This window comes from Sapajus apella, unplaced genomic scaffold (genome assembly GCF_009761245.1).
Source record: "Sapajus apella isolate SASKATOON/1434 unplaced genomic scaffold, GSC_monkey_1.0 scaffold29, whole genome shotgun sequence".
NCBI lineage: Eukaryota > Metazoa > Chordata > Mammalia > Primates > Cebidae > Sapajus > Sapajus apella.
Window position 1 is genome coordinate 3,637,627 of NW_022436969.1, and position 18,693 is coordinate 3,656,319.

General features: G+C 34.2%; 1 protein-coding gene across 3 annotated transcripts in view; it reads left to right on the top strand.

Moving 5' to 3' along the window:
- Positions 1 to 18,693, top strand: part of CDH2 (cadherin 2) — a 236,110-nt gene that overhangs the window by 166,271 nt on the left and 51,146 nt on the right. For all 3 annotated transcript variants that reach the window (XM_032293129.1, XM_032293132.1, XM_032293130.1), the window contains 5 exons: positions 9,704 to 9,930; positions 11,618 to 11,764; positions 13,444 to 13,599; positions 14,293 to 14,437; positions 17,106 to 17,278. In XM_032293129.1, coding sequence (XP_032149020.1) covers positions 9,704 to 9,930; positions 11,618 to 11,764; positions 13,444 to 13,599; positions 14,293 to 14,437; positions 17,106 to 17,278 — 848 coding nt within the window. The remainder of the gene's footprint in view (positions 1 to 9,703; positions 9,931 to 11,617; positions 11,765 to 13,443; positions 13,600 to 14,292; positions 14,438 to 17,105; positions 17,279 to 18,693) is intronic.

The window sequence follows — 18,693 nt, forward strand, 5'->3', positions numbered from 1 at the left end:
TTAGACATAAGTAGTTTTGAATTCTCTTACACAAAAAGTAAGAATGTTTCTTTATGAGATTAAATACAGCACTATATGATAAAGCTTTAAAAGCCATCTTTTACAAGGTTTCACATATAATACTTTAAGCAAAAATGCATCCCACTTATGGGAATTTCTTATTTTACCAGCCTATATGTTCACTCTCAGCAGTAGACTGGAAATTAATGAAGCAGAAGAAATAGAAAAGAAGGCCTGTTTGCATAACAGTGTCAGGACAGGCAGTGATGGCATGTCACACATCATAGTGACAACATAAACAGATTATTAAATTTAAAAAGTTATTGTATATTGATGACATGAAGATATTAACATATTTGCTAATTAATAGACTTTTTAGACTACTTGAAGATCATTCTGAAAAAATCAAAACGAACTTCTGTAGATTATGTATGCAAGGAGGCAAATAAATATTCATATTTCCTGTTTTAAAATATTTATATTGGCCAGGTGCGGCTGGCCTGTAATCCCAACATTTTGGGAGGCCAAGGCAGGTGGATCACTTGAACCCAGGAGTTTGAGACCACCCTAGCCAACATGGTAAAACTCGGTTTTTACTAAAAAAAATAACAAAAATTAGTTGGATGTGGTAGTGCATGCTTGTAGTCCAAGCTACTGGGGAGGCTGAGGCAAGGGAATCACTTGAGCCTGGCAGGCTAAAGTTGCAGTGAGCCAAGATCACCCCGCTGCATTCCAGCCTGGGATCAAAGCAAGACTCTGTCTGAAAGTAAAATAATTCATATTCATATATGAGGCTGATGCTCTGGCCCTAGTGGTGTGAAGCTATAAAGGCTGTGAATGATATGAAGGTGTACACATCAAGATTTTAATCTGTGGTGAGTTTTACCCACATATCCGCTGTTGGACATAAAAGTTTGCTCATAAATCTTAATTTCTCATAAAGTCATATGAAAATATGAATCTAAATAAATGGCTACAGCTTTATTCAAAGATAAGGGATTAGATTATCACATTTCCTGATATTTGCCAATGTGTACACAAGCTGTCCAAAAGGATACCTTTTTTCAAGAGTTAATTTAAAAAATGTATTGTGTGTTTGAATGTTACTCTCTTCAGATTTGTTGAAGGAGAGTTATTCACTTGGAAAAAAAAAATAGTTTGCTTACTAGACATTTTGGAGCACCTGAATGAACTTAATTGAAAATTGCAAAGACCATATAAAAATATTATACATACAGAGTTTATAGATATGAAGCAAAAATTAAACTTTCAAAAAAAGATAAAAAGAATTCACTTGTAACGTGTTATTGGTTTTATACTGAAAACCTAAAAAATGCTATTAGAACTATTAGCGCAATCCCTGTGAGTGTTTGAAACTCATTATTTTAAAGTACTTAATAGGAACAATTTTGATAAACATTTACATTTCCACAAGGACTTTCTACATTACAGTTGTCCTTGTAAAGTAAAGAAAGGACATGAAATTTAATAAATGTATTACTCATGGCTCATGGCAAGAAATAACTTTCTATTATTTGGAGAAAAAGTGCTAAATATTATACTGTCCTTTGCTCCCACTAACTCTTGTGAATAAAGTTTTCATTGATGGTAATTAAGAATTTGATGTTTCAATCAGAAAACATACAAAGATATTTTATGAACACAAGGTCAAATTTGTCATTACAGATTTAAAAAAATATGTTAGTTGGAAATTTTACAAATGTTAAAAAGTTTATGTATTCCCTAAATACTGTATTTGTTTTCTTATCATAATTATATGTCATAAGGAAAATGGAATAACGTTTTTTCACCGAGGGCTGCATAGACATTCTCAAGCTATCTCTCAAATTATCCCATTGTACATGTGTGAAAAGGATTGGTAAACCCTGAAATGGCACCTAAATTATTCTAGAAAAAAAAATCTTTCCTGTATAAAATTTAGAAAAGAACTATTTTGGCAAAATGATACCTAAGCAGATTTTTTTTCAGATTTATGAGCAAATTTGTTATGGGGTAACCATTCTTCATTGGAATCTATAAGTAAAACCACTGTGAAATACACTGTTGAGACAGTTTCTCCCTACCTTCCTCCCTCCTAATGCCTTTATTAATTGAAATCTCATTCATTTAATAAATATTGCTCTGTAATTGACAATGTGAAACTATTTCTCTTTTCCCAGTGCCTTTGAAAACAGCAATTAATATGGAAAAAAATAGTCAAAGGTATATTTAGACATGAAAATATTTTAGTGTTCTCATATAATTGTTCCTAAATGTGATATAATGTTTTACTTGAGTAAAAATTATAAACCATATGTGAGTATTTGCACATTTTCATTCACTTGGTTTATGTAGTGCTGTTAACTGCTAATACGTTTAATATATAAGATCTGTGGTTTCCTGTTAATATTTTATAAGGATATTATGGTTTTATGGTTAACATCGTTTTCTGGTGTTGCCTTTAGGGTAAAAAAATTCTTTAAAATAATTATTTCCCTGGTAATTAATTTTATGTAAATCATGTTCACACAGTTTTATGTAGGCTAGAACACAGTAACTACATCTTATATAAACTTTGCAATATCTATAATAATAAATTTGTTGTTTAATAGTGTGATTCTTTTGCCATACTCATTTAATTGTGTATATACTTAATTAATCCAGAATGAAGCCTGCTCTTTCAGTTATCTAAGGAAATGTGTTTTTGTTTTTCCTGTGTTACGATATTCTGGAGTTTCTACTTGAGATCATCTGAACATAAGCAAATTTAATGTTGATGAAAGGAACATCGTTCTTTGAGGAAAAGATTTCAAGCCAAATTTTAAAATTATTTTTAAATAAAATTTTGACTATTTACATGTATCTGTTAAAATAACATAACTTTCATTAAATAGCGACTCAGTATCTTTATACTTAGGATAGTTACATAAAATTATTGATGTGATTATATTATCCAACTCTAATACTAGCTTGAGGCAATTCAATGGAAGCCATGTTTGTGAGAGATTGGAGATATTGACTAGACAACTATCCATTCCTTTAAGATATATCTGATAAGTAGCATGTTTGACCATCATCTGTAAGAAATGTTACACTTTTTTTTCCTTTTTTTTTTTTTTTTTTTTTTTTTTGAGACAGCGTCTCACTCCATTTCCAGGCTGGAGTGTAGTGGCACGATCTCAGCTCCCTGTAACCTCTGCCTCCCAGGTTCAAGCGAGTCTCCTGCCTCAGCTTCCTGAGTAGCTGGGACAACAGGGGTGCACCACTACACCCAGCTAATTTTTGTATTTTTTAAGTAGAGACGGGGTTTCACCATGCTGGCCAGGATGGTCTTGATCTCTTGGCCTCGTGATCCACCTGCGTTGGCCTCCTGAAGTGCTGGGATTACAGGCATGAGCCACCATGCCCGGCTGAAATCTTACACTTTTTTAATTTAATAAACTTTACTTCTTAGACCAGTTTTATGTTAGCGGAAATACAGAGTTTCATATATCTCTCCCAGTCCTGTGTTCCCCTATTGGTAACATCCTGCATTAATGTAGTATATTTGTTACAATTGACTAAAAAAGTGTAGTATATTTGTTAACAAATTGTTATGTTTGTTAATACAAACGATGCATTATTATTAACTAAAGTTTCTAGTTGGCAGTAGGGCTCATTCTTTGTGTTACACAGCTCTATGGATTTTGCCAAAAACATAGCGTTATGTATCTACCTTCAGAGTATCATACAGAGTAGTTTCACTGCCAAGCATGTATTTTAAGATAAATTTTTCATCATCTCTTCTTGAAAGCACATATATTAAAAATGATAAAACTTCATGTTTTGAAAAATAAAAGTTGAAAATCTTGTTCATTATGTTACTCAGGGTTCTGAACCTGCCATTCATAAGGAAAGTGTTTTAATAACAGAAGCAGACTCCAGTGGACTATGTATTTCTCCTTACAACAGTCAAATGTCCATGATATTTGCCTTATTTTCATCATCAAAGTTTAATTTTTGAATCTAATTTTTAAAATTGAAGTATGCCCCTTGTGTATCTTCTTTCCATGTCGTTTCTGTGTACTCTTTTTATTTTTAAGCCTGAAAGTCTTTTTGAAAGGCTGTGAACTAAAAACATACAATTTATAAATTACATATATATTACAGGTATATCTAAGATTCTATAACTTAACAGTTTTCTACTTTTTTCCTATTATAAGTTTCTGTAAAATAAACAACCTGAGTAAGTTTTAGTGTTTGTTCCTAGAGCAGAGGTGAATCTTGTCAAAATCAAGAAGATAGCCCTACCTGCATCTAAATCATAGGTGAACCAGATAACAGGAAATAAACCTTGACCAGTGGATGATAAATAAAATTCACGTGTTATCCATTGAAATTTGAAAGCTTTTCAACTTACGTGACTTGCAAATAGTAAAACATGATGGACATTGAAGCATGTAATGAGCCAGGTGCCATACATAGATTGCTTCACAACCACAGGATCAAATCAGGACTAATATCTCATGAAGGAGAACTTTTTCAGTTGTCTTCAGTTTATCTAAGATATTGACCCAGCTGGTTAAATGTGCAAAGGGAATGATGTAATACAACACTTTCCATAGAGCCTGAATAATGCCAAAAGATTTTGTGTATTTTAATATTTGAGCAAATGAGAATTAGCGCCTATTTTTAAAACCCAGAAAATTGTAATAACAGATATATTAAACAAATTAATATTGGTCCTAGGTTAGGGGGAGAGGTGATAGAAAAACTAATTGACTTTAAATGACTTTATACAATTTCCTCCAAAGCGATTTCTCTAGTGTCAGACTCTCTTAGATCAACCTCTTCTCATTCACACGATGTGAAGTAAGTCACTTTTTGCAAATGCATTTTTTGCAAAGGCCTCTTTCTTTCCCTCCCTGAAACACTATGACACCTGAATCCAAATAGGTAGCAGTACAACATTAATAGAACAAGCACCAGTAACTAAAAATCCTTTCTTCTGTCTATCACACCCTTATCCCACCTGAGGGATCTCTGGCTAGTGCTCTCTGTAGGACATTTAGGGAATACTCTGGTTTAAGAATCTCTCTCTCTCTCTCTGTCTCTCTCTCTCTCTCTCTCACACACTCACTCTTTTTCTGTACATTAATTTTGTATCCTGAAACGTTGCTGAATTTACCAGTTCTAGGAGCTTTTGGGATGAATCTTTAGGGTTTTCTAGGTATACAATCATGTCATCAGCAAACAGAGATAGTTTGACTTTCTCTTTACCAATTTGGATGGTCTATTTCTTTCTCTTGTCTTATTGTTCTGGCTAGGACTTCCAGTACTGTGTCGAATAGAAGTGGTAAAAGTGAACATCCTTGTCTTGTTCCAGCTCTCAGCAGAAATGCTTTCAGCTTTTCTTCATTCAGTATAATGTTAGCTGTAGGTTTGTCATAGATGGCTTTAATTACCTCAAGGTATGTCCCTTCTATGCCAGTTTTGCTGAGGGTTTTAGTTATAAAGGGATGCTGGATTTTTAAAGTCACACATTAAGGAACTAGAGAAACAAGGACAAACCAACACAAACCCAGCAGAAGAAAAGAAATAACCAAGATCAGAGTACAACTCTACATGAAATTGAAACAAAAGAAAACATACAAAAGATAAATGAAACAAAAAGCTAGTTCTTTGAAAGGTAAATAAAATTGATAGACCATTATTGAGATTAACCAAGAAAAGGAGAATATCCAAATAAGCTCGAATAGAAACAAAACAGGAGATATTATACCCAATGCCACAGAAGCACAAAAGATCGTTCAGGGCTACTGGGAACACTTTTACACGCATAAACTAGAAAATATACAGGAGATGGATAAATTTCTGGAAATGTACAACCCTCCTAGATTAAACCAAGAAGAAGTAGAAACTCTGAACAGATCAGTAACAAAAAGCTAGATTGAAGTTGCAATTTTAAAATTACCAATCAAGGACCAGATGGATTCACAGTTGAATTTTATGAGACATTCAAATAATTGGTACCAATTCTATTGATACTATTCCACAAGATAGGGAAAGAGGGGATTCTCACTAAATCATTCTGTGAAGCCAGTATCACCCTAATCAGGAAGGGATATAACAAAAACAAAAGAAAAAAGAAAACAACCAGCATATTACTGATGAACATAGATCTAAAAATCCTTGATAGAGTACTAGCTAACAGAATACAACAGCATATCAGAAAGATAATCCACCATCATGAAGTGTGTTTCATACCAGAGAGATGCAGGAATTGTTTAACAACAATTTCACTTTTCATTTTTTGTCTTTAATGAAAAATGAGTAGTAGATGGCATTGTTTTGTAGAAAAGATTCCCATTTTTACTTTTAAATCATGAGGCATGGAAGATGGAGTAATTAAATACCTGCAAGTCAATAAGTGTGATACACTATATAAACAGAATTAAAAAAAATCACATGATCATCTCAATAGACACAGAAAAAGAATTTCTTTTTAACATTCTATTTACTATGGAACTCTCACATCTAAATTTGGCATTATTATATTCAGATGCGTTTTCAGATCTTTCTCTCATTTCATTAATTTTGTTGTTTTATATTAAAGCTTTAGATTTCAATGACTTAATGAGTTTAGATTCTTTTGCACTTTTGTATGAAAATAAACAGCTAGGAATCAAACAGCCATGGGCATTAGATGACTTAAAGTTTTTGTCCTCATCTGTAGGACAGAAACAGTGTTTCCCACCTCAGGAGTCATTTTTGAAGTTAACATGTGACATAATCATAAGTGTCTTTTTCAGTGCCTGGCATTCCGCAAGTATTAATTCATTTTCTTCTGTTACCAACAATCTAATAAGAAGTTGAATTTTTGAAGTCGCTAGGTTTTGTTTGTTTATTTATTTTTGTTGCTAAGATGTTACTGTAGTAGGCTGTGTGTACTTTTAAGTATTCAGTCTGTTTCCTAGTTTTTGAAAAAGTTGTAAAATACTAATGGATACTTAATGAGCACTTATACTGTCCCTGTTGCTGTCAAGTGTCATAAGAAACAAAAGAACGAAGACTTAACTCTCATTAGCCCGAGTTTATAGTCTGCTTAGTGAGAGAAGATGTACTCATATGAAATTATTAATAACCATTATTATAACAGTTATAAAAATAAAGTATCAATGTGTTTCAGTGGACAGGAAGTACAAAAAATAAAAAAATTAGAGCAGTTCCAAATGAGGGCATAGGCTGAAATCTTGTGAAAAGCTTCATGGTGGACTCTTCCCCAGCAATGATGGCCTGGCTCTAGGACTTTGATATGGAAAATAGGGGAGTATCCCAGATTAGATGATAAAGCTGTGGGGTTGGGCAGCACGAGGTAGGGGATGACTGGAACCTCTCTCACCAGGCAGTATATGTTTTAGAAAGTGGTGTAAGTAAAATTGAAGAGGCCAGGTGACCAAGAACATTGTACTCTAAGTTAAAGATCTAATGTATATATAATGTTACAGATTTTAAGCAGGGAGGAGAAAATCATAGCAGGCGTCTAGTCGAGCAGTAGGTGTGCCGTGACCAGGAACTGGGGAGACTATCCAGGAGGCATATGTAACAGTCCAGGTGTTTATGGATGACAATTAATCATAGTTAACAAAAAAAAGTGTGTGCAAGAGTATGTAGTTTTTCTGATCCAGATTATGTTTTTCTTTTTTCTTTTTTCTTTCTTTTTTTTTTTTTTTAGACAGAGTTTTGCTCTTATTGCCTAGGCTGGAGTACAATGGTGCGATCTTGGCTCACCACAACCTCTGCCCCCCAGGTTCAAGAGATTCTCTTGCCTCATCCCCCCAAATAGCTGGGATTACAGGCATATGCCACCATGTCTGGCTAATTTCTTTGTATTTTTAGTAGAGATAGGATTTCTTCATGTTGGTCAAGCTGATCTCGAACTCCTGACCTCAGATCCACCCACCTCAGCCTCCCAAAGTACTGGAATTACAGGAGTGAGCCACTGTGCCTGGCCAGATTATGTTTTTAAGTACCATGAATTCCTCTTGTGATATTAAAAGGTACTTTTTATACAAAAAGATGGCAAAAGTCTCTTTTTGATTTCTCATCGGGGTTCCAAACAACAATTTCACTTTTCATTTTTTGTCTTTAATGAAAGATGAGCAGTAGATGGCATTATTTTGTAGAAAAGATTCCCATTTTTTACTTTTAAATCATGAGGCATGGAAGATGGAGTAATTAAATATCTGTTGGGATATTTCTATTCTGAAGACAAACATTTTGACTTAACATTATTTAGCTTGAGATATAAATTTTATTTTCACTTTGAAGTGATTGAAATATGAAAGATGATATAGATGGCATTATGTGGAAAATAATATATTCAGTAGTTAAAGTATTTTATGACTTCTATCAAGAATTTTATGGTTACTAAGGTAAATAAGCATGCCTGTTATTTGGCTGTGGCTGTGTACACATCTCAGTGAATTTATACTAATGACAGCAAAAGAACTGTCAGCAGCTCTTATGTGCAGTGGGGGTTCGTAAACACTTTAAGTTACTTAGATTTTTAAGTTACTTAGATCCTCAAGAAATGCACAAGGTGTATTCAATTATATTTTGTAATATGTCCCTTTTAATTACATTCCAAAGAGTATCCCATGTAATTATAGCCAGAACATAACATCAGATGTTTACAGAAATAAAAAAGTCACTTTTTATTTGATCTAGAAAAAACAAGAACTTTAAAGGAAATAATCTTCCTTAGAGAATATTTTCATTATTTTATTATATCATGAATATGTCTAGTTCTACACAAGTTCATGGTTTAATTTTTGTTGTATTACCTGTGGAGATATAAGCTGCCATAGCATTTAAGAAAGCACTAGTTTTTTTTGTTTGTTTGTTTTTTCAAGTGTGAAGTACTTGCATTATGATAGAGATAAGACATTGAACCTTATTGAATTCTTATACTTGTTTCATCATTTTTAAATTTAAAATTTCTTTTGGGATACACTTTTGTTTTAAAATTTGTAAATATGTTATTGCTTAATATAGGTACCATAAGCACTAGAAGGAATAGAAATTTGCAAGTTATTCACCTATTAATTACCATAAGGTCTTATAATTCTAGAGCATAGTAGGCATTCAACATTAATAAATGCATTGTTTCTTTCTATAAGCATTTGTTCAGAAATTATTTATTAAGACTATGTGCCAGAAAGTGTTCAGGGTATGCAAGATAACTAAGAACATTTGCCCTGAACTGCCTCTTCCAGGCAGTGTCAGACATGACTAAGAAACTGAGGTAGCAGAGCTCAGACTGCTGCATGTAGACTGAGAACAAGGGGTTTGTTCATTGTACTTTGAGTGACTTTAGACCTGGGACTGAAGAGTGAGTAGAAGTTTGTAATAGGGTGGGAGGCAGTATCAGTGAAAGATGTCAGGGTGAAAAGCAGGTGCACCTGAGAACCCAGTGTCCAAGGAAGTATGGAAAGAAGGAGAAAGTTTTGGAAGAAGGAAATGCTATGGCACAGCTCAGAACTACCATCTGGCATTTCATAGTATGAAAATGCCTTTAATAAACTAAAATAAAAATAAAACTTCTGTGGTTCTCACTACTGTATTTTATCCTTTTACTCAAGCAGGATATGGGTTTAAGTATTAGTTGTTTTTGCCTCTGTAGTATAATTATAATAACTGACATACATCTTATCTTTTACAGTGAAGTTTAGCAACTGCAATGGAAAAAGAAAAGTGCAATATGAGAGCAGTGAGCCAGCAGATTTTAAGGTGGATGAAGATGGCATTGTGTATGCAGTGAGAAGCTTTCCACTCTCTTCTGAGCATGCCAAGTTCCTGATATATGCCCAGGACAAAGAGACCCAAGAAAAGTGGCAAGTGGCGGTAAAATTGAGCCTCAAGCCAACCTTAACTGAGGAGTCAGTGAAGGTATAGTATCCAAATATGGCTTTAGGATGGGTTAAAAATCAGATTTATACAGTTTGAACTCAATACATACTTTGTTTCAGATCACATTAATGGATGGCCACTATTTGAATTTTTATCAACTTCTGTCATTTTAATAGTATTTTGTTGTGTTTTTCATCTTTTAAGATACTTAGACTAAATATATATTAAGCAACTAGAAATTGTGTATTAAAGTTTTATTTATACTTTAAGATTTATAACTTAATTTAAATTAGAAGCGGTTTGTTTTAAATTTCTTAGAAGCTTTACAAGCTGTTAAATAAAACAAAAAATAAACGATTCTTTACAAGATGTCATCAGTCAGATTTATTAGATGAGTACTACAGATTTAAAGTAGTAACAGAAAAACATTTCTGGCAATGAGTATTGGGTTTTTGTCTTTTCCCTTAATAATCAAATTGGGGGGGTCTGAATTATTTATATTACCTTGACTTTTTAGGAATGATACACTCCTCTGGTGGAAGCTACTATGAGCCAAGATAAAATAAACGAGACAAATTTCCAACAGAGTGCCATTCAGTTCAACAAATATTTATTGAGCACTTAATTTGTATAAGTCCCTGTTAGGAATTTTAAATAAAATGCAGTAACTTCAGTAAAGTTATGATAATATTATTTTTCTGAATATTTTAGTTTTTTTAGTTAATTCAAAACAAATATGATGGGACACACCCATATATTCGAAGTCCATGAACTATGGAACTATGCCTACTAGTTTTGTTTATACTTATTATACTGTGAGAGACAGAAACACACATATTCATTTCTGTTATTTAATTGTAAATGTAATATACTCACAATCAAACATGAATAATGTATCAGAGGAAAATATATCATTTTTCTCTTATTTCAGTGCTGTGGTTTTATTATGTGAAAGTTAATTTGTTAATCTATTAACTGTTCAAGGAAGTCATGTCATTTGGGTAATGTAAAGTGAAAAACCAGTAACTAATGGAGTGAAAAGATGCTTTTGTTGTTGATTTGCTATGTTTCAGCAAACTAGCTTGGATATTTGCACTGAAGCAGCAAGGGCTAATGGCTAAAATGTCTACAGATAGAGGGAGAAACAGAAGAAAATGTTGACATCCAGCAGAGATTAATACCTAATGTGCAAAGTGGGTCATCTACAGCATCCATCATGGCTGACATAGGTTTAGAATAATTACAGCATTAATTCTGTGGGATTTAATAGGGTCATAAATATTTGAGACATTCCTTAGCAATATGTATTAAACTTCTCTTGGAATTCAAATTATATTTTAGCACATCAAGATCTAAATTTAATGTACAGTAGCACATTACCTGAACTGTGGTTTAAACTAATGAGAAATATATAAAAGGGTACTATTAAATTTTGCTCAATATTAACTACTATCTAAGAAGGTTTATAGAAACTGCAAATAGTTTACACAGCTGTAGCCGTATAATAAATTGTTTAGAATTCAATTTTTCAGATAGAGTGTAACCCAAAAATTTTATAGTGTTTTCTGTTATTTTAATAGGGGGCCAGAGAAAAGGGCCTCCAGACTTGCTTTTGTTCATAATAAACTGTGATTCCCATGCTTTCAGGTATTCAGTAATATTGATGTACTTTCAGAAAATGTTTTTCTTAGTACTCAGGAATTTCTTGTTATGTTTTAATATAAAGGAGTCACCAGAAGTTGAAGAAATAGTATTCCCAAGACAATTGGGTAAGCACAGTGGCCACCTACAAAGGCAGAAAAGAGACTGGGTCATCCCTCCAATCAACTTGCCAGAAAACTCCAGGGGACCTTTTCCTCAAGAGCTTGTCAGGGTAAGGTGGCACAATTTTAACTGTTTTCATAGCATGAGGCAAGTGTATATTAGAAATATTTCTATTTTGTTTTTAACGAAGTAGAGTTTATGACATGTATATACTAAAAGTGTTTTTCTGTATAGTTAGAATTTCTATAATGTTGAGAAAGCCTCTTCTCATTTTCTTTGCTACCTCTCAGATTATTTATAAGCAGAGCTCTCTTGTAGGTCCTGTACACTGTGGATTAGAAAGCTTGTTCAGTTTGTGACTACACAAGCCCTAAAGCCAAGACACATTCCATACCATTTCTGCCCTCACAACACACACACCCCTAAGCTTCCCTGTCTGAAAGCTGGGCTCTCTGTGATGATCTTTGCCCTCTGCAGATGGTTTTTGGGCCACACAAAAAATAAAGGGCCATCATTATTAAAAATGCCAGCAGCAAATGCATTTGAGAGTTTTTTAAAGAAGAGAAGGACCTCTGATACCATTAACAGAATTCCCAGGGCAATGTAAAATCATAGGCTTTCAAATCTAAGTTTTTTTATTTACTCTAGGTACATACCGTCAGCTACAAAAAGAAAAATGTAGATATTTTTGCACTTTAGTAAACTTAACAACCCATTATTTATTAGAAAAGGATGGTAAGACAAGGTTGTATTGCCATTTATTAAAATACAAATGTTTCTGTTTATGATTATTTTAGCATTCCAACACATACTTACTGAAACTTTTTTTTAAAAAATAAGCCACTTACTTATGTTGTATATTCCGTCCAAATGTACATTATAATTAAGTTTGACAATGAATGTAACTGAAATGAAGATACTCTTTCTTTTTCTGCTTTAAAGAAGTTTGAGAGAAAAGAGAATTTTGCTTTAACCTAAAAGAAAAACAACTAGATTTTATTGATAGATTAAGTGGAAGTACCTAATACATAAGGATCTCTTATTATTTCTCTGCGCCTCCCTCCCTTCATCCCTTTCATAGCCTGTTCTGTCTCTGGTGACTGCACATACATTGACTTAATTTTCCTGAGAGTAGTTGTACTTGGAGAAGGCAGTGAGCCTATAAATGGTATAATGTTTGCAAGCATAAAAATATATTTTAAAATGCTTTCTTTTGTGCTTTATTATTAATGAAAATGTCAGGTGTCACTTTAAAATGATGTGGAAAGCTTGTGTTGCAGTGAACAGTGTTAGTACAATGCAAATACAGAAATCTGACATTCAGGCTCAACCATAACTTTATTAGAGTTCCATTTGAGGATATTTCACACTATGGAGAGATAATTCATTCTTGCTGTTACTGATGCAAGAATGTAAACAATGTTTATTTTAATGAAATTGGACACCTGTTACTATGTAAATCATCTAACCTAGAAACTCCCAGGACAGAGTTTGATTGTTTAAATTAAACTGACACTTGCAGATTTGGAACTTTTGCCCTGCTCCTAGTGAGTCTTCTTTTAGATGTTAATGTTGCGTCCAGTCTTTCTGGTGTTAGATGACATCTCTTTTGAAGCCCGTCACCAAGAAGCAGAGGAAGAACAGGCACTAGGAGAGTTTCAGTGATTTTCTGGGAAGAGATGTTGTTAAGTTTATAGCTGAAAAAGGGCATGAAGTGTGATGTGCCCCATCTCTGGTAATGAGCTCATTTAGTCTGTGACTTAATGTGATTGTTTTCTTGATCCTCAGATCAGGTCTGATAGAGATAAAAACCTTTCACTGCGGTACAGCGTAACTGGGCCAGGAGCTGACCAGCCTCCAACTGGTATCTTCATTATCAACCCCATCTCGGGTCAGCTGTCAGTGACAAAGCCCCTGGATCGCGAGCAGATAGCCCGGTTTCATGTAAGATTCCAACCAGTTGATAAATCTATGTATTAACACTTCCTCTGAATGTCTACAGAGTTTACCATTTTGTCTTATGTCGGTCTGAAGGCCTTGATACTGAGTTTTAAGAATTGCATCTGTAGTCTTTTAGTTTAATAATTTTATTGTTTTTATAAAATTGATAAATGCCCTGATAGAAAAACAAATAGTGCCCACACAACAAAGAAAGAAGTGAAATTGCCTAAAATTTCGTTACTCTATTAGTAACTCTCTACTCTGTTTAGTAGAGACAGAAACGCCCTTTACTAAAAATACGAAAAAATTAGCGGGGCGTGGTGGTTGGGTGCCTGTAATCCCAGCTACTCGGGAGGCTGAGGCATGAGAATCTCTTGAACCCAAGAGGCAGAGGTTGCAGTGAGCCGAGGTCATGCCATTGCACTCCAGCCTTGGTGACAGAGCAAGACTCTGTCTCAAAAAAAAATCCATTGTGCTCTGAGAACAATGCCTAGCATATAGAAAACGATGGCTCTTTGCTACAGTATCTATCCTAATTATATGGACTTGGCATAAATTCAATTTTGATAGGAAGAATAGCTTTTGTTTTTCAGCTGTGAGTTTATTCTTGCTATTTTAGTAGCCTTATAATTGTGTATATATCCTCTTACAGACATAAATCTGTTAAATAGTTTTGTTTTCTAATTACTTTTGCAGTTGAGGGCACATGCAGTAGATATTAATGGAAATCAAGTGGAGAACCCCATTGACATTGTCATCAATGTTATTGACATGAATGACAACAGACCTGAGTTCTTACACCAGGTTTGGAATGGGACAGTTCCTGAGGGATCAAAGCCTGGTAAGTGTAAAGATAATTTGAAGATGACTTGAGGAAAGTATAGTATAACCAGCCCTGTTATATGAACAAGAAATGGAGAAATCATTTGAGCCTTTTTGGATCTTTTTTTTATTCATAATGCTTTTGGGAAAGAAGGAAGGTAACTTAGGGAAAAACTGAAGAGAGAAAAACAAAACAAAAAAAATCCTCCTTATTGCCCATGATGATTTTTCCCACCTTTGAAAAGATACGCACTACAGTATTTGATTCTGTCCTGTGGAATACATAGGATCCTTTCATTCTGCTTTAGTTGATCCAGACAGTGAAGCTTGAAAGCAAGTCCCAGAATATGAGAAGCTTTGTGTTTATAAAATACAGATGGGACTGTATGAGACACAGCAGCAATTAAACACATTGGGAAAGCCTTAAAGATACCTGACGTTCCTGGGACTAGGAGGCGAAGCCAGACCTAAAGCCTGGAAGGGGCTTGGTGACAGCTGTGATTGCTGCCCTCTAGCTCCACAGGACAGTTACTTTCAGGGTGGCCAGCACATCCCCTGCAACCCTGTCCCTTCAACCAGCACAATGGAAAATGGCCCTGGCCTAGAAATAGCTCTTTTGGAAAGCCACTCAACATTGTGAAGTGGTATTTGGCTAAGATTTTAGATTCTTGTCTTAAAAACATGACACACTTCAGTCACTGTAGAATAGCCAGGTCGGAACGGCCTGTTTAGGCCTAGAAAACCAGTGGACAAGATAATCAGTTGGTCTAGGGATGGTAAAAGTAAGTGTTTGACCAAGCTTCCTGAGATGACATGGTGTGCAGAGAGATTTAATTAGCTATTGTATTTTTGTTTTGTATTTTTAAAAGCCTCAGCATTTAAAATTGTGCTGCATAATACCTTTGTCATCTATACAGTTTATGCAACTCCTGTATGCATAAGTCAGTGTATAGATATAACCAATGATGCCTCAGATGCATACATTTTCTTGGTCCAAGTGCATATATGTGCCTCTTCAGAAAAGATGTAGGGGTAGGGTGGGGGCAGCTGGAGGGAGGCCAGGGGCTGTGCAGGAAGTTCAGCCATCTGTGACTCCTTCTAAGTCATATCGTCAGAGTAGCTTTTTTCAGTATTTTAAAATACAGTAAAACTGAAGCAAATTCAGCATTTCCTTACTAAAACACAAGTCTTATACAAATATTCCAAAGAAAACAAACATTGGGCTTTTGGGAATGTGGAAATTTTTAAATATTATTTTCTTTTTTTTTCTCTATTATTTTAAACGTTACAAGAATAGTTTCACAAAAATTGTTTAAAATGAGCCACTAAAGCTATATTTATTACACATTTTACCATGAATTTCCATATGAGCCACCCATAAATAAAAGACTCAGCTATTGCTAGAAGTAGACATATTGTGAGTATATTTCCCGTAGTTCTATAAGTTTGAAAACAGCCTTCTAAGCAAGATTTGTGATTAATCTTGAGTTAAACTGTGTTGTGATCTATATTTTGGCTCACACTTCTGAAACATACCTTTTTATTCTAATGATTTATTCATTCATTCAGCAAATGTTTATGAAGCATGTGCTATGTGATAGGCCCTGTTCTGACACTGTGGATACAGTGGTGACAAGCTAGCTCCTGCCCTGTTGGAGCTTAAATACTAGTAGGGGAAAGAAATATAAAACACACAAGCAAGTACACGGTGAAGGTTTTGAAAAAATAAGAGTATAGGAATGACACACAATCAAAACAGATAAATTGTTTAAAGGGACAAGTTCTGAAACAAGATTTGAATATTACCAAAGTATGGTTAGTTCAGAACCCAAGCTATACAATGGAGAGATTATAGCCAATGTAAACAGGCTGTAAGGTAGAATTGAACTTGAATATTCAAAAGGAAGATGGACTGGAGATAAACATCTCATAATTCAGTTCTTAAAAGGATCCCACAGAACAAACCATTCTACACAGTAACTACTTCTCACTCTACTTCTAAATTAGTTTGTCTAGCTAGTTTGAATGAATTTGATACAGAGGCTTTGAAGATTTCTTTCCCAAAATATCTAATAAATTGAAGCCTCTAAGTTGGTTACAATGTGCTTTTAATCACTGAGGAAATAATGAACCACAATGCCAAATCTCTATGCAATGTACCAAAACAGCAATGCATGAAATGGTTCTTTATGACCTGAGGAAATGGAGTGTGCCACGTTCTGCACACAGCCTGCATTCGGAAAGTGACTCAGGCACTGAGGAGAATCATACTCAGCATGTTATTTTAGACTTTATTGCATAACGGAAGGAAAGATGACAGGGAAGATCAGCGACAATAAATTATGTTTCTAATGGTATCTGTATTACCCATTATTTGCATTTTATATAAATTAAGGTCTAAAATGAGCCTTTTTGAAATCATAAAGTGAATTTATCTTCTAAGTTATGGAAAAATTGAGTTTTTATAAAGATGTATGTTGTATAATTTTTCGTTCAAGGATCCAGATCAGGTTTCATCTTTTTTGAAATAAGTACTGGTCTTATCAGTAGCATTTTTAATCAAGCCTAACGACTTTAAATATTTGTTTTTAAAAAGTGAAAATATATATCAAAACAATAAATATACCTTCTCTTTTGGGGACACTGGAATGAAGGGTAACCTTTCATTTTCCATGTACCGTCTCTAGGAACATACGTGATGACTGTAACAGCAATCGATGCTGATGATCCCAATGCCCTCAATGGGATGTTAAGGTACAGAATCCTGTCTCAGGCTCCAAGCACCCCTTCACCCAACATGTTTACAATCAACAATGAGACCGGTGACATTATCACAGTGGCAGCTGGACTTGATCGAGAAGTAAGCCAACCAAAAACTCTATTTGCATTTGCTTTTAATCTTAACAGTGCACAATATCACATACGCTTTATCTCCAGATCACAATATACTCACAGTATTATTCAAATGCTAATCATTTGCATTAAGTAATCTGTTGTATATTTTTCTGCAGAGCTTCAGATTGGTTAAATTATATATATGTACTGGATAAATCAGTGCTAGCCTAGGTAGTGTTCAGTGTGGTACTGACTAAGCAATATTCTCTGGTATTTAATTTTTTAAATGTTTTAACATTTCCTCAGTTTTCCTTTATAGTCCAAGGTTTTTGTGAGGAATTAAAAATCATAGCCAAATAATTTGTACACAAACTTAGGATAATTGTTAACGCTTGTGTTACTAAGAGGCTACAAATAACATGTATGTGATTTGTTTTTTTGTAGACTTTGTGAATAGGCTGATAGAGTGTATAGTAGATAATCTCCTTTATTAGAACTAACCCCTTAACTCTACGATTGATTTACTTAAAAGGTTTGAGCAGTAGTAACTGCATTAATTCCACTGACAATTATTTACAGTTAGAAATGCAGAGAAACACATTTCTGACATAACATTTTGTTGAAAATGTATGCAGTGTTGAAGACGTTGAAATGCTATGTAGTATCACAGTCTGAGAGGGAATGGGTACTTCTGTTAATTCCAGGTGGGTCATCTCAATGTTATAGGCCTTGACCCACTGTGCTCCTGCATACCTCTGTGTTTTCGTACATGTGATCCCTCTGCCAGGCCTGCCTTGCACCTTTTTCTTGATCTTGAATCTTCCAGTTCTTCAGGTTCTGATTCAATCGCTTCTCATATTCTTTCCTGAAAACCCCAGTCCTAGTGAAACTTTTTTATCATTTCTTGATTCTGTCCTGACCATTTTCTTACAGATTCTCAAGATCATTATTTTGACCATGTGTAATCATTGTTTGAGTGAAATATCAAAGTGCTGGCTCAGAGAGAGATCTGTACTTTGTAGATTTCTGGCTGAGCCAGCTTTTATTGTAATGAGACTTAAGATTATGTATGTCAAAAAGAGACATTATACCCACTGCAACAAAATATCATTGACAGGGATTTTAGAAGTGCATGTTTTTTGACACTTTATTTACCGTAGAAGCATTCAATTGAATTTAATAGAAGAAAACATTACTATTGCAATTAATTATATACACAAAATAGTGCTAGAAGCACTACAATAAAGCAATACAAACCAATAAAGATTACTTTATTCTGAGCTGAGAGCCTTACTTAGGAGTTAGTGTATGCCTGTGACATTGTACCTATTAACTTGTAGGCATCAACAGTTCTTTTTCTAGAAATGATTTGCATCAGAGATTGTTGAAATCAGTTTTGTTTTTTAAGTAGTACTTTTAGTTCAGTAATATTTGAAACAT